The sequence below is a fragment of the Rattus norvegicus genome, chromosome 10, assembly GCF_036323735.1.
Source record: "Rattus norvegicus strain BN/NHsdMcwi chromosome 10, GRCr8, whole genome shotgun sequence".
Classification (NCBI taxonomy): Eukaryota; Metazoa; Chordata; class Mammalia; order Rodentia; family Muridae; genus Rattus; species Rattus norvegicus.
This window is the reverse complement of record NC_086028.1, coordinates 13,797,546-13,822,760: the sequence shown is the minus strand read 5'-3', so window position 1 is coordinate 13,822,760 and position 25,215 is coordinate 13,797,546. Positions and strand designations below refer to the sequence as shown.

General features: G+C 46.4%; 1 protein-coding gene across 15 annotated transcripts in view; it reads left to right on the top strand.

Moving 5' to 3' along the window:
- The window catches only part of Abca17 (ATP-binding cassette, subfamily A (ABC1), member 17), a 92,909-nt gene that overhangs the window by 63,958 nt on the left and 3,736 nt on the right, over positions 1–25,215 (top strand). For 8 of the 15 annotated variants that reach the window (XM_006245928.5, XM_006245927.5, XM_008767556.4 and 5 more), the window contains 7 exon segments: positions 1,313–1,586; positions 1,722–1,926; positions 2,656–2,875; positions 4,972–5,130; positions 9,787–9,965; positions 10,605–10,727; positions 12,024–12,218. In XM_006245928.5, coding sequence (XP_006245990.1) covers positions 1,313–1,586; positions 1,722–1,926; positions 2,656–2,875; positions 4,972–5,130; positions 9,787–9,965; positions 10,605–10,727; positions 12,024–12,218 — 1,355 coding nt within the window. 15 annotated transcript variants of the gene reach the window in all.

Sequence of the window (25,215 nt, the reverse complement as noted above, 5' to 3'; positions counted from 1 at the left end):
AGAGGTTTGTTCTGGCACGTGGTGCTGAGGTGAGAGGCTCAGGAGTAAGGTATCACCTGCCTGGCTTCTGAGGAGAGCTTCATGTTGTAGCAGGAGGGAGGGAATTCATGGAAGAGGAAGCTGAATCCACTGCCATGACTCGCCACCTCTGTACTGGCTGGTTTTGTGTGTCCACTTGACACAAACTGAAGTTATCACAGAGAAAGGAGCCTCCGTTGAGCAAATTCCTCTATGAGACCCAGCTATAAGGCATTTTCTCAACTAGTGATCAAGGTGGGAGGACCCAGCCCACTGTGGGTGGAGCCATCCCTAGGCTGTTAGTCTTGGGTTCTATAAGAGAGCAAGCTGAGCAAGCCAGGGGAAGCAAGCCAGTAAGAAACATCCCTCCATGGCCTCTGCATCAGCTCCTGCTTCCTGACCTGCTTGAGTTCCAGTCCTGACTTCCTCTGGTGATAAACAGCAATGTGGAAGTGTAAGCTGAAGTAAACCCTTTCTTCCCCAACTTGCTTCTTGGTCATCATGTTTGTGCAGGGATAGAAACCCTGACTAAGACACAACCTCCAAAGAGAAGTAACCCACTCCTACTACAGCAATAGTAACCCTTAAGGCTGAAGTATCCGAGCCCACAAGGTCATCCACAATAAAGCTCTTGCCATCCTTCAGTGCGATTACCTGGAGACTGTCTTTCTATACAGCTTTAGTGGGAAGCAAACTACATCCAAACCATAACACAGAAAATGAGTTCTAAGCCAGGCAAGGTGCTGTATGCTTTTCCCAGTCAGCCTCCATGAGTTTGAGGTCAGCCTGGTCTGTAGAGTGAGTTCCAGCCTGAACTACATAGTGAGACTCTGTCTCAAAAACAAACAACAAAAGCAAAACAGAAGGTGCATTTTATAACATGTGGATACGTGGCTTTGCCTAGAGGTCAGAGTCACTGCAAATATGGTGGGTATTAGGTGTGTCCTTCTGCACCAAGTATGCAGATACCATCCAGACGGTATAGAGTTTCGTTTGGGAACACATGGTCCCAGAAGCCATTATGGGGCTAGACCCAGATGAGGTGTGAGGCAGGAAAAGTAATTGGGATTCACAAGGACTTAAGAGACCGGGATTTGGAGATCAGCTGGAATCCAATAGAGATCTGGGTAGGAGGAGGCCAGCCTTTGGGTGTGTGTGAGGTTGGTAACGGGGGTACCCAGAAGGAGCAGAGGACTTGGGGAGGCTCATGATGAGTGTAGTGTGTGGCACTGGGCCTGGTGTGGTGTCTTCTCAGCAGTTCTCTCTGTCCAGCGTGCCTTTGGCTTCCTCCCAGGTTCTGTAGAGAACTTCCTACTGAAGAAGGCCAAGGAGGCTCCTGAGGACTTCGATAAGCTCTACGTAGTGGCAGCTTCTTTCGAAGACGTAAATGACCACACCACAGTGAAGGCGCTGTTCAACAACCAGGCCTACCACTCCCCCAGCCTGGCTCTGGCTCTGGTGGACAATGTTCTCTTCAAGTTGCTTTCTGGTGCCAATGCTTCCATTACCACAACCAACTATCCTCAGCCTCAGACAGCCATGGAGCTCTCAGAGACTATCCTGTACCAGTGCGTGAGACTTCCCTATTCCCCGCTCCAAGCCTCCGATTCTGTAGGACTTCTCACTTTCCTGCCTGCTTCTTCGTCTCCTTTTCACCTCAAGTGCTCATTTTGCTAGCCCCAGTTGCTTTCTGTCTTTCACAGGGGCCCTAAAGGACACTACCTTGTGGTCAACTTCCTTTTTGGAATAGCTTTTCTGTCAAGCTCTTTCTCCATCTTGACGGTCGGAGAGAAGAGCATTAAGTCCAAGAACCTCCAGTTCCTCAGCGGAGTCAGCATGGCTGCGTTCTGGCTCTCCGCTCTGCTGTGGGACCTCATCTCTTTCCTTGTTCCCACTCTGCTGCTGGTGGTGAGTACCTGGCAGGGCTGACATCATGTCCTGCAGACCAGGGTCTTCCCTGAAAGAACCACCTGCCGAACCAGAACCGGCTGAGAAGTTCAGTTGGTAGCTCAGCCCTGACTGGAACAGGAAGGTCTTTTAGCCCTGATATCTTCAGGCACTGGGTACCTTGTGCACTGGTGTCTGTGTAGCCCTCACAGAGCTGCTGCCCCAGGTCAGGGAGACAGGTTTTGGAGACATGTATGTATCGTTCAGAAGTAGATAGTCAGAGAACCGAGGATGAAGTACTTGGTTGTGGCGGAACCAGCCTGATTACTTTGTGCAGAGTGGATCACCTCCTGCCTTGTCTGGTGTGTTTTATAAGCATCTCCCCATCTTTTGCTGTGCTGCTCTGTCACTGATAACCAGGGCAGCTCCCCGAGAGCATGTCTCAGGGCTTGCTCATTAGCTTGTGAAGGTTTCTTAGCGCCTTGCTTTAAAAACCTAAGCTCATGGGCTTGTGAGATAGCTCTGCCCATAAAGGCACTTGCTCACGGGCCTTGTGACCTGTTTAATCCCTGGGTCATAAAAGGTGGCGGGAAGAACCCACCCTAGAGAATGGTCCTTTGTCCTCCCACGAGCAATGGCTCCATCCCCCACGAGTACATAAAGTACTTAACACTGAAATCACTGTATTCTCAGCACTTGGCGTGGACCCTCACTGACTTTTCCAAATTCTTCCCCCTCCCCTCTCTTAAGTTGGTGTTTTTTTGGTACAAGGAAGAAGCTTTTGCACACCCCCAGAGCATCCCGGCGGTGGTCTTGATAATGATGCTGTACGGCTGGGCTATCATCCCTTTGGTCTACACAGTCAGTTTCTCTTTTAAAACCCCTGGTAGCGGGTGCGTGAAGCTCGTGGCAATGCTCACCTTCCTGAGCATCAGCCCTGTGGTCCTCGTCACTGTCACAAGTGAGAAAGGTAGGAGATCACACCCACGCTTTGCCTAAAGCAGGGATCTCCCCTCCAGCAGCCGCCACAGCAGCCACGCCCACAAGAACGTGTGTCTAACCGGAGATCCAAGCGAAAGCAGTCACAGCTGCCCTGGGCAGAGCACGAGGGCGGACGAACAACTCAGTCACATTCCCTCTGTAGGTTACCGATCAGCTGTAAAAGGGGACAACGCTGAGTGGGAGAGTTTGCTGTCCTGAGTGAAGTCCATGAACAGACAAAATGAATCTCAGAGACAAAATCAGAACAAGGGTTGCCTCGGAGCATGGGGGAGCGGTGCAGGGCGGGGGGGGGGGGGTGTCGACAGGGCTGACGGAAAGAACACACTAGCAAGCTTTGGGGGATGAAGAGATGTTCTTGATCTTGAACCCGGCACTAGTTTATGTGGAAATACATACTCACGAGTCATTGTCCACCCTCGATCCATGCATTTCACTAAAATGATACGTCCCTTCCTTTAAACTAAAATCCCCGTGCTTATGCTGCCAACATGCGTCAGGGTTGGACGAAAGGGCCAATTCGTTACCTCCGTTTTTTATTAAGATTTATTATATCGTTGTGTGCTTGTGTCTGTGTTTTTCTGTGTGTCTGCACACCTACGTGGGGTGGAGGACTGAAGAGGGTATCAGGCCCCCGAGAGCTGTAGGGACAGGACAAGTGGTCTGTGAGCTGTCTGACCTGGGTGCTGGGACCCAAACTCCAGTCCTCTGTAAGAGCAGAAGGCCCTTCACTGCCTAGTGTCTCTTCTGCCCCACGATGCCTTCACATGGACTTCCCTTCCCTCCCACGTTCTTCTTTATTTTTAAAAGTAATTTTCATCTGGGGGCGGGGCTTAGTGAAATGGGTCAGCAGTGAAGAGCACAGGCTACTCTTTTTTTTTTTTTTTTTTTTTTTTTTTGGTTCTTTTTTCGGATCTGGGGACAGAACCCAGGGCCTTGCGCTTCCCAGGCAAGCGCTCTACCCCTGAGCTAAATCCCCAACCCCCACAGGCTACTCTTTAAGAGGACCCAGTTTTGGGTTGGGGATTTAGCTCAGTGGTAGAGCGCTTGCCTAGCAACCGCAAGGTCCTGGGTTCGGTCCCCAGCTCCGGGGGGAAAAAAAAAAAAGAAAAGAAAAAAAAAAAAAAGAGGACCCAGTTTTACTCCCAGCACCCCCATGGTGGCTCACAAATGTCTGTAGCTCCAGTCCCAGGGGGTCTAATGCCCTCTTCTATCTCTAGGGAATACCTGCATGCGGGCAAAACACTCCTGCACCTAAGATTAAGAAACATCATTTTATGTGTGTAAGTGTTTGCATGAATGCCTGTGTGTAGGTCACTTACATGCCTGGTAGCCACAGAGGCCAGAAAGGGGTGTCAGGTTCCCTGGAACTGGAGTCAGAGTGCTATGAGCTGCCACATGGGTGCTGAGAATTGAACTCAGGTCCTCTGGAAGAACAGCCCCAGGCAGCCTCCTTACTTGTATTTAAATTTTGATTTACAATTTCTTTTCTTTTCTTTGGGGACTTGTCCTAGTTGTCCTCTCATCTAAGGGACCCTTCATGACAGTTTAGTCTCCATAAACCATGGAGGAAGGGACCTTATACTCCTTGTCTGACTTCAAGATGGCACTCTGGAGCCGGGGATATGGTGGAATGCTGGCCTAGCGTGTGTGAGTCCCTAGGTTCAGTCTTCAGTACAGGGAAAGTAAACACCCTGGGAAGTCCAGAGCTGGGTCCTATCCCTGCTTGGTCAGGCTCAGCTCACCTCCAACCCACACCCCTCCCCTCTGCCTTCCCATTCTGCTCACACAGCCCCAGGAGCCATGCCGTCTCTGACTTTCTCAGACACGGGGTGCTCTCTAGATTCTGGAAGTGACAGATCGAAGGAACTAAGCAAAGAAACGTTCTCACTGCTTAGAGTTTGAATGAACAGAGGGAGGGAGAGTCAACACCAGGAGTCAGGGAACCCATGTTTGGTCTGGAGGCCTGAGAGTAGACGACTGGAGTCCAGAAGTGACTGAGGAGAGGGGTGACATGGCCTCTCGCCTTTGTGCTAGTGAAATGAGTGCTTCCTATTCTCATTGCAGACCTTGGCTACACAGAGCTCTCAGACACCTTGGATCATATTTTCCTAATATTTCCTGGACATTGCCTGGGAATGGCCTTCTCCAACTTGTACTACAACTTTGAGATAAAAAAGTTTTGCAATGCTAAGAACTTGAGTGACATTGACTGCAATGATGTTTGTGAGTACTATGAGGGAAGTGTGCTGAGAACATTCTCACCCCCGTGGTTTATATAATACGATTTGACCTCTCTTTCTTTTTATTCCCCCCTTTTGTTTTTTGAGACAGGGTTCTCTGTGTAGCCCTGACTGTCCTGGAACTTGCTCTGTAGACCAGGCTGGCCTAGAACTCAGAGATTCCCTCTGCCCCACCCCCCGCCTCTGTCTCCCGAGTGCTGGGTTTAATGGATTGTACCACTGCCACCTGGCTTAATTTGGTCTTTTTGAGACTGAGTCTCACTATGTATTCCTGGCTGTTCAGGAACTCACTATTTAACCAGGCTAGCTTTGAACTTGGAAAGACTTACCTAGTTACAGGCATGTGCTACTCCATCGGCCTATAGCTCCGTGCAGCACTCACCTTTTTCTGTGGAAAGACATGGCATGTGCATATAAGCTGTGCATTTCTGCACATTCTCTGTCTCTCTGTCTCTCTCTGTCCCTTTTTGCCTCTCCCCCTCTCCCTCTCCTCCATCCCCCTCCCTTCATCCCCCTCCCCCCCTTCGCCCTCTGTGACACTCAAGATCTAAGATCAAGAGCCTTGTGCATTTTTTTTCTTTTTTTTTTTTTCCGGAGCTGGGGACCGAACCCAGGGCCTTGCGCTTCCTAGGCAAGCGCTCTACCACTGAGCTAAATCCCCAACCCCAGCCTTGTGCATTTTATGCAACTGTTCTACACTGAGCTATATCCTAGTCTGCTCACACATACTTTAAATTGTCTCTAGATTTCTTTTTTTTTTTTTTCTTTTTTCTTTTTTTTTTCGGAGCTGCGGACCGAACCCAGAGCCTTGCGCTTACTAGGCAAGCGCTCTACCACTGAGCTAAATCCCCAACCCCTATCTCTAGATTTCTTAAAACACTTAATATAGTGTAAATGCTATGTAAGTAGTAGTTATTCTATATTTAAGAATGACAAGGAGAAAATGATAGATATTTAGTACAAATACAGTTTTTATTGTCTGAATTTTTGTCATCTCCACCTTCCCATTGTTTGAACCCCATGGCTATAGAACCTATGAATACAGAGAGATCATCACTGCACTATGTAATTTTGTGTAGGACTCAAGAAGACAGTTCCATTTCCATTTTAAGGTATCCATTTTAGTATGTGGGCCAGTGACATGGTTCAGTGGGAAAGGGGGCTTGCTGCCAAGCCTGATGACCCAGTTTGATCCCTGGGACTCACCTGGTAGAAGGGGAAGACAGAGCTGTCTAATCTCTAAACGTGCTGTGGCATATGTGCCTCCCACCCCATGCATACACACATATGCACACATGAGTAAGTAAATAAATGTAATTTTAAAAATTAAGGACTAGAGAGATGGCTCAGCCATCAAGAGCTGCTCTTCCAGAAGCCCTGAGTTCAATTCCCAGCAGCCAATTGGTGACCAACAGCTGTCTAATTCCAATCCTAGGGGACCTAGGGGACCTAATGCTTTTGTCAGGACTCTGTGGGCACCAAGCGCACACATTATACAGACAAACATGCAGGCAAAACCCCCATACACATAAAACAATTTTTCGTTGTTTAATTTTCAAGACAGGGTTTCTCTGTGTAGCCCTGGCTCTCCTGGAACTTGCTCTGTAGACCAGACTGGCCTCTAAGTCAGAGATCTGCCTGCCTTTGTCTTCCAAGTGCTGGGATCAAAGTCAAAGGCATGTGCCACCACACCAGCTAGTATAATATTTTTAACGAGATAATACGTAGGAATTGCACCTCAGTAGTGGTTTGAGTAGCATGCATGATGCCCTGGGTTGGAGCACCAACACTGCATAATAAAAACAAGTTTAGAAAAAAAAGGATTAATTATGCACAGAGCCAAGCCACGTTTAAGGAAGTGGAAAAGAACTTTCACTGCCTGCGTCATTCTCTTTTGTTTCCTCGGTGAACATGATTTTATTGTATAATTTCTAAGTACACATCTTTACAGATGTTTAAGGCAGATCAGATAAAAAGAGTTGGATTTTTGGTTCGATGTTGCAATGCTGGATGCAACCCCTAGGGTCCCCTGCATGCTGAGCGCGTCCTTCGCCACTGAGGTAACCTCCAAGTCTCCTGAAAGCTTTCTACGTAAGCAGCCAGTTAATTTGCAAGGGGATTGTTGGTTGAATGGACAATCAAACACGGAAGCGTTTTGTGTTTTAGATAGATGTTATATAAACAAGGAAGTCTCTTTTATTAATATTGATGGGTTTTTTAAATTTTGCCTCAAACATACTTAGCATGCTCTACCACTGAGCTACATTTTCAAGCTCTTAAATTGGCAAAAATCATATGCATTTATATACTACAGAATGAGAAACGCCTTTTATTGCATTCTCCTTTTTCACTTATTTTATTTTATGTGTATGGGTGTGTAGTGTACACATTTTAATTTTTTAAAACCTACTTTTAATGACGATTCTTAACTGCTTTAGCCTCCCTTCTAGCCCATCACCCACCAGAGTGAATGGAAAGGAAAGGTTACTAGGATATGGGGGAAGTGGACCTGTTTAGAAATTATTTTTTGGAGCAAACCCCATTTGTGTTGTCCGGAAACCAGCAGTTCAGGTTTTAGGACTTTGCAGCAGCAGCTGGCTCTCCTCGTAAATACTTTATGAATACACCAGCAGTTCAGTTTGGAAGCGTTGGGATAGCAAACACCAATCAAAAGCAGAGGCACAACCTAGGGGAGACAGCGCGGCCTCAGCTGAATCAGCATGAGTCAGCAGGAGGAACCAGGAGCACCAGGGACACCAGGAGAAGTTCTCAGCTGTGTGTCTCTCAGCAAAGATTCGGGACCAAGAAATGCCACAAAGCTAGCTGTGCAAGCCAAGCCCCTGCGGAGTCCTATTTATGCTCCCTCCAAACATCACATGTCCTCCATGGGTCTTGCCTCACCATGTGTCTTGCCTCAGTATGCGAGTCTGTCTTAGCAAAACTTCACGGAAGTCTGTGTCAGCTGACATCGCCCTGCAGGTCCTCTGAGTCCTCAAAAGGGGCAAGAAGCCACAGGAACCTCTTGAGAAGTTTTTTGGTTGTTTCTCTCTACGGAGTCACAACAAATGGAGCTCATCAATGCATGTAAGGCAAACCAATACATGCATGTTGTTGGTGAAGAATCTTTTAATACACGTCCTTTTATGTGCTTGCTTTAGCAAACCATCTTCTTACTTGTGTCTGTTTCAGCTAAATGTTTCTTTATGAGTCTGCCTCAGTGAAACATCCTTTCACCTGTGTCTGCTTTAGCGAAACCTTTCCTTTGCATCTGTTTTAGTAAAACGCCTTTCTACTTGTATCCACTTCAGGAACACACTCCTTGGAATGTTTGCTCCAACAAAACACCGTTAGACACAACTGGCTTTCTAAAGAAGCTTTATGGGTGTTTCCACTTTATGGGTGTTTTGCCTGGGTGTATGTCTGTGCAGCATATGCATGTAGTACCTGCAGAATCCAGAAGAGGGCATCAGATCCCTGGAACTGGAGTTACAGGCAGTTTCGAGCTGCCACATGGCTGCTGGAAACCAAACCAGGGTCCTATGGGAGAGTGCTTTTATCCACAGAGCCATCTGTCCAGCCCTCTTCTTGTTGTTTTAAATAATGTTTTTGTTTATTTTTTGAGAATTTCATAAAATATTTTAATCTTACTCTTTCCCATCCCCCAACTCCTTCCAGATCCTCCCGTTTCATAACCACTGAACTTCAGTTTCTTCCTCTCTTAAGCAAACAAACAAACAAACAAACAAACAAACAAGGATAGAGTCCAGTTTGTGTCGGCTGCTCTCTTCTGAACATGGAGCCCCAGTGTAGTTGATGTGCAGTGTTACTCCACTGAAGGGAACTCACTTTCCTTTTCCCAACAGTTACTAATAGCCTCCTGATTAGGGGTGGGACTTCACGCCCACTTCCCCTCTGTGCCCGGATTCTGTCTGGCTTGAGCTTGTGGAGATCTTGTGCAGGTTATCACAGCCTCTTCCTGGAAAACGCAGTTTCTTTGCAGTTATCCACCCACCACCTCCAGCTCTTACAGCCTTCCTTGCCCCGTCTTTGGCTTAGATCCCTGAGCCTTGAGGAGAAGGGAATCACATAGACGTTTCATTTAGGGCAGAGCATTCCAAAGCTTCTCTTTGCAAACATGCAGAGTGTGGGATTCGGTGCTAATTATCATCTGCTGCAAAAAGAACCTTCTCTGACCAGGGTTGGGCAGTGCAGTGATCTATGGGCATGGGAGTCATTTGATCGCTACATTCATTCAGCAGAAAAACAGTAGTAAGTTTCCCCCCAGGGTTCATGACCCTATTTAGTCTCAAGGTTTTGGGTGTTTGTCTTGCTGCTTTGCTTTTGTGAGCTGCTAAGTATCCTACACTCCTCTCATGTTTATGGCAGTTCTCCTGCCTTAGCTTCCTCAGACCTGCACTTACAGGTCTCAGCTCTTTGCATTGTTTTTACAAAGCGTTGGAGGCAGGGAGCAAAAGCATTCTTCTCCACCCCTGGGCTAGGGTATGGTGGAAGCGATGGTAACAATGATGCTTCTCTGGTACTATTTGTTACTATGTGAATTTCCTTGCTATATTTGAGATGAGGAATGCCTTTGAAAATCTCCAAATCAGTGTGCTAATATCTGCTTGTTTCCTATTAGTAGAAGGATATGTGGTCCAAAAGAACATCTATGCCTGGGAATCTCTGGGGATAGGAAAGTATCTGACAGCCCTGGCCATCTTGGGACCTGTGTACATCACCCTGCTTTTCCTCACTGAAGCCAATGCATTCTGTGCACTGAAAGCCAGGCTCTCTGGCTTCTTTTGTAAGCAAAAATTGGTGAGTTAACTGGGGTTAAGTCATGTAAGAACAGGCCAAGTTCTGGCTCTAAGCTTCCTTCCTGTGTTCTTTAGCCACCTTGAGTTTTCCATCTCAGAGGGGTCCCTGAGGCCATCCAGCCATCTGTTCATAATCTCAGGGCAGAGAGGTATCAGCCCATGCCTAGGGACTACAGTGGAGGAGAAGCATCTGACTCGGCCCCTGAGGCCCCGTTCCACATACTGATCACTGGGCTGTATTTAGGGATGAGACCCTAGCTCGCTAGGATAACTCACCATATGAAATGCCCCTGCAGTGAACTGTGCACAGTCTAGAGGAAGATCTGCTCTGTTAGCTCAGGGTATGATATCTTCGAGAGGACAGGGTCTCCAGAGGAAACTGAAGGAGACGAGCTTTTGGTCTATCTCGACATTTCTGGGTTTTAAACTCGTGCTACTCAGAAGCTGACACTGTGCGGTTTGACCGCCCACTTCAGCATAGTCAAGCCACCATAAATGTAGACGTCTACGTTGTTCCTGAGGTCACGGTGGTGGTGTGTACAGGGGCACTATCACAGGATCTTCAGGGCCCCATCCCTTCTGACCCTAGTCAAGCTCTGTCTTCTAATCTCGCGTTTCTACCCTTGTCTTGGGAATGTAGAGGATGCTCTTGAATGTAACAGGGGCTGAAGATGAAGACGTTCTAGAAGAGGCAGAAAACATCAAGTATCATTTGGATACACTGATAAAGAAAAGTCCACTTGTCGTTAAAGAATTGTCAAAGGTAAAGTTAGACTTAGATTTGCTCCTTTGTCTGTTTGTCTGACTTGAGGCGGGGTCCTGCTATGTGGCCTACATAGACCTTGAATTCATGATTCTTCTACGTCCGCCTCCTAAATGCCCTGATTACAAGAATATGCCCTGTGTCTTAGTTAGGGTCTCCATTGCTGTGAGGAGACACCATGACCGTGGCAACTCTTAAAAAGGACAACACTTACCTGGGGCTGGCTTACAGTTTCAGAGGTTTAGTCCGTTACCATCATGGCGGGGAAACATGGCAGCATCCAGGTAGCCATGGAGCTGGAGGAGCCGAGAGCTCTACATCTTTATTGGAAGGCAGCAGAAGGAGATTGTGTGCTACACCAGGTGTGACTTGAGCATAGCAGGTCTCAAAGCCCACCCCCCACAGTGACACACTTCCTCCAACAAGGCCACACCTCCTAATAGTGTCCCTCTCTAAGGTCCAGGCATTCAAACACGTGAGTCTATGGGAGCCATGCCCATCCAAACCACTGCGCTGTGCCTTGGTTTTCACACACAGACTCTACCTTCCGATGAACCTGTGGCTTGTGCGCAATGGCAGATGGGCTTCTGGGAAGACAGACTTAGTGAGGTCTCTCTGGTTAAGAACGAAGCTCAGGGTTGGGGATTTAGCTCAGTGGTAGAGCGCTTGCCTAGCAAGCACAAGGTCCTGGGTTTGGTCCTCAGCTCCAGAGTAAAAAAAAAAAAAAAAAAAGAATGAGGCTCACCTGAGATCATTCTCACCCAGAGACAGAGACTGTCGTACTCTGCTGTGATCACCGTGGTAAAGGGAGGGTCTGAGGCAGGAGGGGATGAGAGCCATGCTTGCTAAAAACCCGAGAAAGAATGGAAGAGGCATACCAAGCATGGCCTCTCCTGTATCCAGACAACAATTATGGCGGTGCCAAGTGGCCAAGTGATAAGGACTCTGGAAACTAAAGGGAGCCTCCTAAGTTTCTCTGAGATTCCTAGGAAGAGTTTTGAAAGGTCTTTCAAACATTTATAGAATCCCGCCCCGCCCCCTGCAAGTTTCTTAGTCACGTTTCCCTTCAGTTTCTGGTGGTTAACAAAACACAAAAGCCTTCAGCAACATCAGCGAGTTTTACTTGCTCAGGGACAAAGAGAGGCGGCGTACCTCCAAGAACAATGTTGACAATATGCAAGAGCTGTAGGAAGGAGCAGGTAGACTGAGGCTGGGTCACCAGGGGCAGCTAGGTCGGGCGTGCAGTGGCTGCCGGCTGCCAGCCTCCTCTCTGCATCTCTGTCCTGTGTCGCTCAGGTCTATAAAGAGAAGGTGCCCCTGTTGGCTGTGAACAAGGTGTCCTTTGTCGTTAAAGAAAAAGAATGCTTTGGCCTTCTTGGCCTCAATGGAGCTGGGAAGACGTCCATTTTCAACATGCTGACCAGGGAGCAGCCCATCACTTCAGGGGATGCCTTTGTCAAGGGTTTCAACATCAGGACTGACATGGCGAAGGTGGGTGTGGCCTGGAACAAATTTTGGAGAGAGATACAGGATTCGGGGTCATGAAGCTGGGACTTGATCTCTAAAAGGCCCGCGTGCCTGTTCCATTTGTAACCTCCAAATGTAAAGATACATTCGAGATTCTTCTCTCCACTCTCCGTCCCAGGGCTGGCTGTCCACATAACACTGTCGTGGTTACAGGAGCCAGAAACACAGTCAGCCCCATAGTCGTGTCTCCACTACCTTATCTTCCCCTCTCCTCTCCCTCCCCCTCCTCCTCCTCTGCCTCTTCTTTCTCCCCTGTCCTTCCTAAGACATAGAGACACGCTCATCCACCTGCCATTCAAGATGCCATTCTAGTTATCCAGTTGGCAGCCATGGTGCATAGATGCTCAACCCCCCAAAACAAACAACCAAGCAAATAACAAAAACCCTCAGCTCTGTTCTCTCAAACCCATTTCTTTTTTTTTTTTTTGAAAAGTTTTTTTTTTATTATTATTATTAACTTGAGTATTTCTTATATACATTTCGAGTGTTATTCCCTTTCCCGGTTTCCGGGCAAACATCCCCCTCCCCCCTCCCCTTCCTTATGGGTGTTCCCCCCCCACCCTCCCCCCATTGCCGCCCTCCCCCCAACAGTCTAGTTCACTGGGGGTTCAGTCTTAGCAGGACCCAGGGCTTCCCCTTCCACTGGTGCTCTTACTAGGATATTCATTGCTAACTATGAGGTCAGAGTCCAGGGTCAGTCCATGTATAGTCTTTAGGTAGTGGCTTAGTCCCTGGAAGCTCTGGTTGCTTGGCATTGTTGTACATATGGGGTCTCAAGCCCCTTCAAGCTCTTCCAGTTCTTTCTCTGATTCCTTCAACGGGGGTCCTATTCTCAGTTCAGTGGTTCCATTTCTTTTTTTAAAAATATTTATTTTATGTATGTGAGTACACTGTAGCTGTCTTCAGACACACCAGAAGAGGGCATCAGATCCCATTACAGATGGTTGTGAGCCACCATGTGGTTGCTGGGAATTGAACTCAGGTCCTCTGGAAGAGCAGTCAGTGCTCTTAACCACTGAGCCATCTCTCCAGCCCCTCAAACCCATTTCTACATAGTCACCCTAGTCTATATCTTCCTCATTTCTCTGTACCACCTGGAACTGCGAGCCTTTTCCAGCTCCAAGACCTCTTCTGCTTATTCCACAGCCCCCCTCTCTCCTTTTCCATCTCTGTCGCTAACGATTCTTTCCCAGGCTTTTAGTAAATCCTTCCTTTTGCTCTGAGGCGGGGTCTCGTGACGTAACTCAGGCTAACCTCAAACTTGTAATCCTAAGGGTTGGGATTATAGGCTTGTGCCACCACTTGACTCTTCCGGTGGATCTTTATCCGTTCCTGAAAGCTGTGGTTTTCCGAAGCGACGTATGCACATCTCGCTGCCCTCACCTTCTATCCCCGCATGGCTCGTTCTGATTCTCTGGCTCCCACTCCCGCCCACTTGCTGATGCTTCCAAAGTAGCCACATAGCCAACTCTAGTCCTATGCGTCCAATTGCAGAACTCAGCTTCCATAACTGGACAAGAGCTAAAGCTTGCTCAACATTGCAAAAGACATTCATTTATAACCGTAAATGAATAGACACCATGACCAAGACAACTCTTATAAAGGCAAACATTTAATTGGGGGCTGACTTACAGCTCAGAGGTTCAGTCCATTATCATCATAGTGGGAAACATGGCAGGCTGCTGGCAAACTTGGTGCTGTGGGAGCCAGGAAGTCTACATCTCCATCTAAGGGCAGCCAGGAGGAGGGCCACACTGGCCAGACCTGAGCATATAGATGAGACCTCAAAGCCTGCCTCCAGAGTGATAGACTTCCTCTAACAAGGCTACACCTTATCCAATAAGGCCGCATCTCCTAACAGTACCACTTCCCTTTGGCCAAGCATATTCAAACCACCACATTCCAATCCATGGATCCCATGTTCAAACACATGGGTCTATAGGGGGCCCATTGTTGTTTTTTATAAAACAAAATCCCATAAGTTTGACTTGACTAATGAAGACTCAGGCGGCAGATGGTGATGGCGGAGTGAAAGCCTGTTAGCTTAGAGAGGCAGAAAAACACAGCTAGCTTTCCTGTTTCACTGATGTCCTAGAGGGAAAAAGTCATTCTCCTCCACACTGTCATAAAACCCTTCAAACTAAGTGCTCCTCCTTCCTGTTTCCTGTGTGTCTCTCTATTTTCCTCCTTGTCCTCCACACTCTGTGGGGTTTTTTTTCCCTTATGTTCACTCCCTGTCAACTGAGTGCTTGCTCTACCTCTCGAACTATAGTTGGCTTTTATTCAATCCCGTTTACAGAAAACTCTTGGATTAAAGGTATGTGCTAGGGCTGAACCACACCTCAATAAGAAATGGGTTTTTCCAGTTCACCATCTTGGGGTTCATCATATGATCAGATACCTGCAACAGGCCATACCTAGCCATAACAAAATGCGAAATACATTTAATCCAAGTTCAAAAGCCTCCATAGTCTATAACAATCTCAAAGGTGTTAAAAGTTCAAAGTCTCTTCTGCGATTCATGCAGTCTCTTAACTGTAGTCCCCTATAGAATCAATATAAAGAAGCAGATCGCAGATTTACAACCTATCATGGCACAGGATACACACTGACCATTCCAAATGTCATAGTGAGGAAATACCGGACCAAAGCAAGACCAAAAACCACTGGGCCAACTGTGAACACTGCATCTCCATGTCTGGTGTTAAAGCACTCTTCGGATCTCCAGTTCCTTTCAGCTTTGATGACAGAAACGCACTTCTTTCTCTTGGGCTGGTTCCACCCCCTGTTAGCAGCATTCCTTGGCAGATATGTCATGGCTCTGGCATCTCAAACATTTTGGGGTCTCCAAGGCAACTTCAATTTCACGGCGTCCTGTTCCAATGTGTCTGGGGTTCACACATAATCTTCTTGACTCCTCCAAAGGTCTTGGGTCACTTCTCCAGCTCTGCCCTATGTAACACTTTAGGCTTTGGCTGACTCCACTCCACTGCTGCTGCTGTTCTTGGTGGCCATCCCACAGTACTGGCATCTCCAATATGCTGGGGTCTTCCACTGCAACTAAGCTACACTTTGACCAATAGCCTCCTCATAGGCTGTCTTCACGGTGTCAAGCCTCAGCTTCTTTGCATGATCCCTTCAGTCCTGGGCCTTCAACTGCCAATATGGTACCTTCACCCAATTCCTTTCCTGACCTCTCACAGCGCCAAGCCTCAGCTGCTCTCCATGCCCCCTTAATACCAAGTCCAACTGCGTCTGTCTCTGGAACACAGCTTCCTCGTGCTCTCAGAAAACACTTCCCAGAAGATTTCAGCTCAGTGATGTCCTCTTAATCACTGCTGATTTCTTAGCTCCAGGTAACCAGCATCAATTGTCCCCATAACACCTTACATCATTGACTCTAAAGGCAGAGCCCCAAGGCCAGAGTTGCCAAGTTCTGCTTCGGTCTGAGGCTGGAACATGGCCCCCTTGTTCTATTACATCTTCATCAACTTTCTGTTTTACGTGCCTTCACTGCCTAAGCATGGTAGTCCCGGAACTTACTCTGTAGGCTTGACCTTGAACCCAGAGACGTACACGCCTCAGTCTCCTGGGATTAAAGGCGTGTACTGCCATGCCTGGATATGACTTTAATTTAATTCCTTTTCACGAGATCTTTACAAGCATGGTCACTCTGGCTCAGGATCTGGATCACAGGTGTGCCCTCCATTCGGGGATCGCAGTTCGTTCCCGATATCGTCAAGTCGACAACTGAGAATAGTTGTCACAATCCATCATCCTTGTCAGTCTGACACACAAGCATCTCTCTTTATGTTCAAATGAAACCAATAATAGGTGGTAACAATGGTATAACCATCCCTCAACTGCAAACACATAAGCAACAGGCTTAGCTAGGTGGGACCTTGAACTGAGCTCACCACTCTCTTAATTCCATTTAATATTATTTTTTTTCTTTTTTTTTTTCGGAGCTGAGGACTGAACCCAGGGCCTTGCACTTGCTAGGCAAGCGCTCTACCACTGAGCTAAATCCCCAACCCCGTAATATTCTTAAACACAGGATTTAGCTCCATTCCACTTCCCGGTGACCCTTAAATTTTTGAACTGTACATTTTCTATTTTTTCCTTCAAAGCTTGCTGTGCTCGATCCAAAAGGCATTCATTAGAGTGAGCCACAGGACAACGTCTAAACTAGGCTTCTTTGAGATTTCCTTTGTCAACGCCACTAACCTAAATGTCCTCACCTCAGGCAGACTCTTCAGACAAGGGCAAAAAGTAGCCACAGTCTTCGCCAAAACGTCACAAGAATGATTTCTAGGCAGCATACTGACATTCCTCTCCTCTGAAACCTCTTGAGCTAGGCTCCCACATTTCAAATCTCCCTCGGCACCTCTGTCTTCCATGCCTCTTCCAGTATGCTCCATTAAGCCCCACCTACATCATTCCACTGCTTTCCAAGTTCCCAAAATCCACATTCTTCCAAACAAAAGAAAGGCAGGCCTATCATTGCAATACCCACGTCCCTGGGTATTAAGACTGCTGTCTTAATTTGGGTTTTATTGTTGTTTAGAGACACCATGACCAAGGCAACTCTTATAAAGGCAAACATTTAATTGGAGCTGGCTTACGATTTCAGAGGTTCAGGCCATTGTCATATATACGAGACCTCATTTCCCACCTCCAAAGTGACACAGTTCCTCTAACCAAGCCACTCCTCTTCCAACAAGTCCACACCTCCTAACAGTGCCTCTTCCCATAGGCCAAGCATATTCAAACCACCACCTGCTGACCCTAAATAGGATAAGTGAAACAGAAATTAGATCCATGGAATATTGTTATAGTAACACTTCTGTAATCCAAATGCAAAACAAGAAAATCTCAGGTAAAAAGGTGGATTGAGCTAACAAGAACAGCATTTAGGTTGACCTCAGACGTCTTCTAAACAGAAACAAGAGTCCAGAGAACCCCACCAATGTAGGAAATGACCTAACCCAGAGTGTCAATGTCCCGCATGAAGCTTCACCTAAGGAAAGGACGCTTTGGAAGACACAGTTGGAGACGTGGCTCAAACTCCATGCCAACACGCATCAAGCCTTTGGTTCGATCTCCAGCATCACACACAGAAGTTTCTGTTTTAAAGCAGGTTTTTCCTGTGTAGCCATGGCTATCCTGGAATTCACTTTGTAGTCCAGGCTGACCTTGAACTCAGAGATCCACCTGCCTCTGCCTTCCTCCCAAGTGCTGGGCTTACAGGTATGTGCCACTGCCGCCTGGCCTGCACTACTGCCTGGCCAGAATGTGTTTTTCATCCCCCTGAGGTGTGTTTTATTTTCATTAATCACATGAACAATTCTCCATAACATCCCGAGGCAAACCAGGGAAGTCCTGAGTCTGACTGCTGGGAGCTTCCCTTTTAGAAACCGCAGCCACTGGCATCTGTATGGAGTATCTGGGTTTATAGTGTAGCTTGTGGCTGGGGTCTATCCTGTACATGGAACTTCCTTCATGTTATGAGGACGTCTGGGCGATGACAGGGTGGCGTGGGGGAATCCTCCAGCCTAGGTTTTAGGAAAATTCACTGCCTTTGCTGACCGGTAGTCTCTGGTAGACAGAATGCTCTTCTGCATTGGATGCTCATTTTCCTCAGTTTGATTGTATTGAAGCTGCTGGTTTTAGCCATCATCTGACCTACCTGCTGGGTTTTTTTTTTATATTCCATTGGCCCTCACTTTGAGCCTGTGCTTCTTGTGCTCCCACTGCAGCAAGAGAGCACAAAGAACAAATAATTTTTTTTTGCTGCTGTTGTTGCTCTGAGGCAAGGTCTCTCTATGTAGCCCTGGCTGTTCTAGAACTCTTAAACCAGGCTTATCTCAAACTCTGAGAGATCCGCCTGCCTCTGCCTTCTGAGAGCTGGGACCGAAGGTGTGCGTCACTATGGCTAGCAAGAAATTTTTCTTAAAAACACTTGTGGTGGTTTGAGTATGCCTAGCCCAGGGAGTGGCACTATTTCGAGGTGTGGCCTTTGTCTAGCAGGTGTGTCACTGTGGGCGCAGGATTTAAGGCCCTCCATCCTGGCTGCCTGGAAATGAGTGTCCTCATAGCAGCCTTCAGGTAAAGATATAGAACTGTCAATTGCACCTGCCATGCTCCCACCTTCATGATAATGGACTGAGCCTCTTAACCTGTGAGCCAGCCCCAATTACATGTTGTTCTTATAAAAGCTGCCTTGGTCATGGTGTCTGCTCACAGCAGTAAAACCCTAAGACAGGTCCCCAGCTCCGAACAAAAGAACCAAAAAAAAAAAAACAAAAAAAAAAAAAACAAAAAAAAAACCGTAAGACAGAAGCTGGTACTAGGGACTGGGGTGTTGCTGTGATAGGCCTGACCATGCTTTTGTTTGGAAGGATGTGGATTTGGGGACTTGGGGTTTGAAAAGCCTTGGGATGCTCTAAGTGGGGCTTAATGGGCCATCCTAGTAGAAATAAGGAAGACTTTGTTTCTGAGGGTGATCTGAACTGTGCAAGCCTGGTTCTAGAGATTTCAGAGGAGAAGAATTTTACTATGTGGCTGAGAGACTGTTGTTGTGGTATTTTGGTGAAGAATGTGGCTGCTTTTTGCCATTGTCCAAAGAACCTGCCTGAGGCTATGCTGAAGAGACTCAGATTTATTGTGTTGACAAAGGAAGCCTCAGAAACGCTCATCATAGACTTTGTTCTCTGGTTAAGTCTCATGAAGAGCATTTTAAACACGCATGGCAAGCTAAGAAAGGAAAAATATAAAATATACAGTTTGAGTACTAACGGGGCACCAGGAAGTGAAATGGAGCTGAACCCTGTGTTCAAGGCTTAATTGAATTAAGGGAGTACTGACCTTGGGGCAAGATCCCACCCAGCTATGTTTAGGTCCAGGCATAGTAGTACTAGCCTTTAATCCCAGGAGGCAAAGACAAGCAGATCTCTGAATTCAAGGCCGGCCTAGAACAGAGAAGTTCTAGGTGAAGAAAAACTTAAATCCAGGCTTGGTGGACCACACCTTTAATCCCAGTGTTATGAGTTCAAAATTAGTCTACAGAGCAAGTTCCAGGACAGCCCAGCTTAGGCAGTGAAGGCGTTGGAAAACAGAAAGCTGGTGATGATGTAATAGAACAAGGGAACCATGTTCCAGCCCCAGCAAGCAGCAGAACTTGGCAGCTTCAGCCATGTGGCTCTGGCTTTATGGTCAAGAGGAAAAGAAGACGACTGGGACAATTGATGCTGGTTAGCTGGAGCTAAGAAATTAGTGGTGATTAAGAAGAGACCAGCATGACTGAGGTGAAATCTGGGAAGTGTTTTCTGAGAGCACAAAGAAGCTGTGGTTGTAGCCAAGGTTGTACCTCGTGCTGTGGCTGGACTTGGTAATGTGTAAGAGTTACTCAGGTGGTACTGGTTTTGAAGGCATGAAGGGGTCATGAAGAGCAGCTGAGGTTTGGCTCTGTGAGAGGCCATGGAAGGCCATTGGTGAAGGTGCAGCCTCAGTTGCAGTTGATGACCCAGGACTGAAGGGGTCATGCAAAGGAGTTGAGGCTTGGCACCATGAAGAGAGCCTGTGAGAGGCTATTGGTGAAGCCTAGCTGTAGCAGAAGACCCCAGTGTATTGGAGATGCCAGTACCATGGGATGATCACCAAGGACAGCAGCAGCAGTGGAGTGGATCAACCTGAGCTTAGAGTGCTATACAGAGCAGAACTGCAGAAGTGACAACAACCTTTTGGAGGAAGAAAATCATGTGTGGATCCCAGACATCGAAGCAAGAAGCTGTAACATTGAAGTTGCCTTGCAGACACCAAGATGTTCAAGATGCCAGAGCTGTGGGCTGCTGAGGAAAGCTGCTAACAGGGAGTAGAAAAAGCCCAGGAGAAAGGAGTTTGTTGCAGTCAACAAAGATGAAAAAGAAGTTGGAGATCTGAAGATCACTTTGACGTCAGACGTGGAGATGCAGAGTTTGGAGTTTGCCCAGCTGGTTTCCTGTCTTGTCTTAGTGATTATACTTAAGTGATTGGATGAATCTCAGAAGAGACTTTGGATTTTTAACATTGTTGAGACTGCTATAGACTGTGGGCCTTTGGAGATTGGACTAAATATATTTTTATTATGCTGTGGGTAGGTATGGCCCCCATAGACTCATGTGTGTGAACAAGCCTATGGGGACCAGGGAGTGGAATGTGGTGGTTTGAGTATGCCGAGCCCAGGCAGTGGCACTATTTGGAGGTGTGGCCTTTCTCTAGTAGGTGTGTCACTGTGGCCACAGGATTTAAGACCCTAGTCCTAGCTGCCTGGAAGTGATTCTCCTCATAGCAGCCTTCAGATAAAGATGTAGAACTCAATGGCACCTGTCATGATGCTGCCATGCTCCCACCTTGATGATAATGAACTGAACCTCTGAACCTGTAATCCAAGCCCAATTAAATGTTGTCCCTATAAGACTTGCCTTGGTCATGGTGTCTGTTCACAGCAGTAAAACCCTAACTAAGACAACACTTCAGGGGATTGGTGAGGTGATTCAGTAGGTAAAGTGTCTGCTACACAGGCAGGAGATGGGTTTGGATCCCCAGCAAACACACAAAGGCAGGCATATTCTGTGCTGAGATTCTCAATTAGTTTCTATCTCACTGGATGTTATAGGTCTATTTAAATTGTTTAATATACTTTGATTCAACTTTGGCCAGTTATATGTATATGGAAAGTCACCCATTCTTTTAGAAAAAAAGGAAAAGGGCTGGAGAGATGGCTCAGCAGTTAAGAACACCTGACTGTTCTTCCAGAGGTCCGGAGTTCAATTCCCAGCAACCACATGGTGGCTCACAACCATCTGTAAAGAGATCTGATGCCCTCTTCTGGTGTATCTGAAGACATCTACAGTGTACTTATATATAATAAATGAATAAATCTTTGAAAGAAAAAAAGGAAAAAAGTTTGATCTTATCTTTTTTTTAAAGATTTATTTATTTATATATATGAATACACTGTCACTGTCTTCAGACACACCAGAAGAGGGCATCAAATCCCATTACAGATGGTTGTGAGCCACCATGTGGTTGCTGGGAATTGAACTCAGGACCTCTGGAAGAGCAGTCACTGCCCTTAACCGCTGAGCCATCTCTCCAGCCGGGTTTGATCTTATCTTAAGACTCTCTGAATTTCCTCAGCATCTGTTGTAATGTCTCTCTTTTTTTCTCTTTTTTGTCTCTAATTTTGTTGATTTGTAAATTTTTCCCCTTTTGGTTATTTTGGTTAAAGTTTTGACAATCTTGTGAACATTTTCAAGAACCGATTCTTTGTTTCACTGATTCTTTGTATTTTTTTTCACTTCCCTTCCAGTCCTGAGTTTGATTATTTCTATCAATCTACTCTTTTTGGGTGCTGTTTGTTCTTGCTTTTCTAAAGCTTCCAAGTGCAGCATTAAGTTGTCAGTATGAGAGCACTCAGTTTTTTGGTTTTTGTTTTTTAAGATTATTTATTATATACGAGTACATTGTCGCTGTCTTCAGACAGCAGAAGAGGACATCAGATCTCTTTACAGATGGTTGTGAGCCACCACGTGGTTGCTGGGATTTGAACTCAGGACCTCTAGAAAAGCAGCCAGTGCTCTTAACCACTGAGCCATCTCTCCAGCCTCCTTAGTTCTTGATGTAAGCACTTAGTGCTGCAAACGTTCCTCTCAGCATGGAGTGCACTGTGCCCACATATTTTGGTCTGTTGTGTTTTCCTTTCCATTCAATTCTCAAGCATTTTAAACGTCCTTCTTGGTTTCCCCATTAACCCAGTGCTCATTCACAGTGCTATCTGGCTCCACAGCTATGGACTTTTGCCGTCTCTGGTGGTGGTGGTGTCCAGCTTCCTTCCTTCACGGTCAGATGAAATGCAAGATATCATTTCAATTTCCCTATATTTATTGAGTATTATTTTATGTCCAACCATGTGGTCAATTTTGGAATGAGATCCATGGACTCCTGAGAAGAAAGTCTATTCCTTAGTGTGGGGGTAGAATGATCTGTAATGGGCTAGGTTCCTTTGATTTATGATATTATTTAACTCCAGAGTTCTCTCCACTCAGTTTGTCCAAATGACCTGTCTGCTGGTGAGTGTGCAGAACCGACGTCATCCGCTACCGACGTCATCCGCTATCCCTGTGTTGGGTCTTCCTGTGGTTTTAGATTTTATGGTGTTCGTTTTATAAAATTTGGTCTCCCTGTGTTCTGCGCCTAAATGTTTAGAGTTACGATATTTTGGCCTATTTTTCCTCGTATCTATTTTTATCATAAAGCATTATTTCCTTCTTCAACCATGACTGACAGTCTCCTAATACAGTTGTCTGGGCTGGCCTCTGTAGTAATCCAGAACTTGTAGAACACCAGTCCAGTTCCTCTCAGCTTCCAACGTCTCCATCAGGTGTTACTCTGATGCAGCTTTCAATATACATTCTTTGTTCTGTATGTTTAGTGTTTTGATTATTATGTGTCATAGAAAGTTTCTTTTTTTTTTCTTTGTTGTTGTTTCTCTGTGTATCCCTGGCTGTCTTGGAACTTGCTCTATAGACCAAACTGGCCTCAAGCTCAAAAGATCTGTCCCTCTCTGCCTCCTGAATGCTGGGATTAAAGGTGTGCATCACCGGCCCCTGGCCAGAGAGTTTCCTTTCTGGTCTTGTCCACTTGGTGTCCTGTATACCTCTTGCCACTTAATGGGTATTTCTTTACTTCAACTTGGGAAATTTTCTTCTGTGATTTTGTTGAACTTTCTTTTTCTGTACCCATGGATCATCTTTGTCTGAACTTTAAAAGTCATCATCAGTCATTTTGCCTCTTTCCGTATCTGTGGTGGTTTGAATGAGAAATCCCCACTAGGTTCAGGTATTTGAAAGCTAAGCCCTCAGTTAGAAGCACTGTTTGGGGAGGTTTCATAGTCTTGCTGGAAGAAATGCATCATGGGAACAGGCTCTAAGAGTTTATAGCCACCACCTCCTGTTGAGTCTCTTGCTTGTGTTTGTGGCTCATGTGCTTGCTCTGCTTCCTGCTCTGTCTGTCTGACGCCATGCCTCCCTCACCATTAAGGACATCCCCTCTGGAATCATAAGCTAAAATAAACTCTTTCTCCCGTAAGTCACTTTCGGTCTTGGTATTCTATCTCAGTGACAAGAAGGATCTTTGAGTTCAATTGTCGAGTTGTCACCTTATTAAAAATTAATTAATATTTATTTTTATGCATGGGCGTTCTGTTCCATATATGTTTGTGCCCAAGGTGGTCAGAAGAGGGCATTGGATCCCCTATGATGAGAGTCACAGACAGGTATGAGCTGTCATGTGTTGCTGGGAATCAAAGTCTGGTCCTCCGCAGGAGCAGCCAGTGCTTTTTACCACTGGAGTAACAGTAGCAAAGAGGAAAAGAAACTCTGGAAGGAGCTTTGAGTACTCCCTATCTCCCACCCTCCCTCACCCCCCCACCTCCAACTCTAACCCCCACCCCTGAAACAAGGAAACTGCTGCCAAGGCTGCATTCATTTGCTCACTTCAGCCCAACGCGTCTTTCCCAGTATCCTTTTTGTTTCTTTCAGGGATTGCTGAAGCATTTCCTTTCTTTCTCTCTCTCTTTCCCCTTTTTGAGAGTGATAATTCACTCATGGGAAGAGTGCTTAAAAAGCGCTTATCAAAAACTTTGCATTCGTGATTTGAAAAAAATCCTAGGCCAAGATAGACTTAACCTGATTCAGCGTGCCCTTAGTCCAGCACTCAGGACATGGAGATGGGAGGTTTGTGAGTTCAAGGCTCATCTGGGTCATGTAGTAAGTTCCAGGCCAGCCCGGAATACACAGTGATACCTGTGTCTAAAACAAAGCAAAACAAGCAAGAACTTAACACGTCAGAAGTAAAAGAAAAAGTAAGATGAATTGGTGAAGACGGCCTACCAGAACTCTCCATGTTTAATCGTGAGACACCCGAAGCATCCTCATGCAACCCACATCATGGCTTGCTTCTCAACTGTCGTCTCGGATCTGGAGGCATCTGTCTTCCAGGCCACCTGGAACCCAACTCCTCATTCTCTCTCTCGATGACCTCTGACCCTTTGTTCTTTAGCAGACACCCCCAGGTGGCTTTGTGTTTGCCTGTCCTCATCCCCAGCCTTGCAGTATCCAGCTTCTAGAGCAAAGCTTGTGTCACTCTGTGACAGGAGAGTACTTTAGGCTGGCAAGCTCTATGTTTATAATAGCATAAGACAGAAGTAACTCAAATATATCTGAAAATCCCAAGTTAGTAACTTTCTAAGTGAAATCTAAGAAACTTCCCTGGCCTTACCCATCCCTGCTGAACTATCTCCCATTGAAAGATTCCAGGAGGAGTCATTGTCTTCTACTGGATACTATTAGTGAGCCAGCCGAGCTCTACGGGATCTGTCATTCTAAACCCATGCTTACACAGACAGCCCTGGTTAAACTCATTGTCACGAAACAAAACAGTAAGGCACATGTGTGGAAAGGGTGTTTGTGAGAAAGTGGAGTTGCAACATTCAGAGGGAGATGAGGGAAGTTAAGGGTGAGAGTAGTTGGAATACATTGTATACACCTGTGATATCAAAGAACAGATCTCGGTAATTTTAAATGAGTGTTTTAATATGACTACAATGTCTGTCTTCAGACACACCAGGAGAGGGCATCAGATTCCATTATTGATGGTTGTGAGCCACGATATGGTTGCTGGGAATTGAACTCAGGACCTCTGGAAGAGCGGACAGCACTCTTAACTACTGAGCCATCCCTCCAGCCCCTAAATGAGTATTTTAAAAACCTGTTCTGGGTATACAGCAGCTAAACTGAGTTGGGAGATGGGCTGTATATGGCAACACAGGAAGAGCTACAGACAGTCTGCAATATTCTGTTAGGAAAACACTTCAAACGACAGTAATCATGGGGTGATGCTAGCATGCAAACAGCCTTGT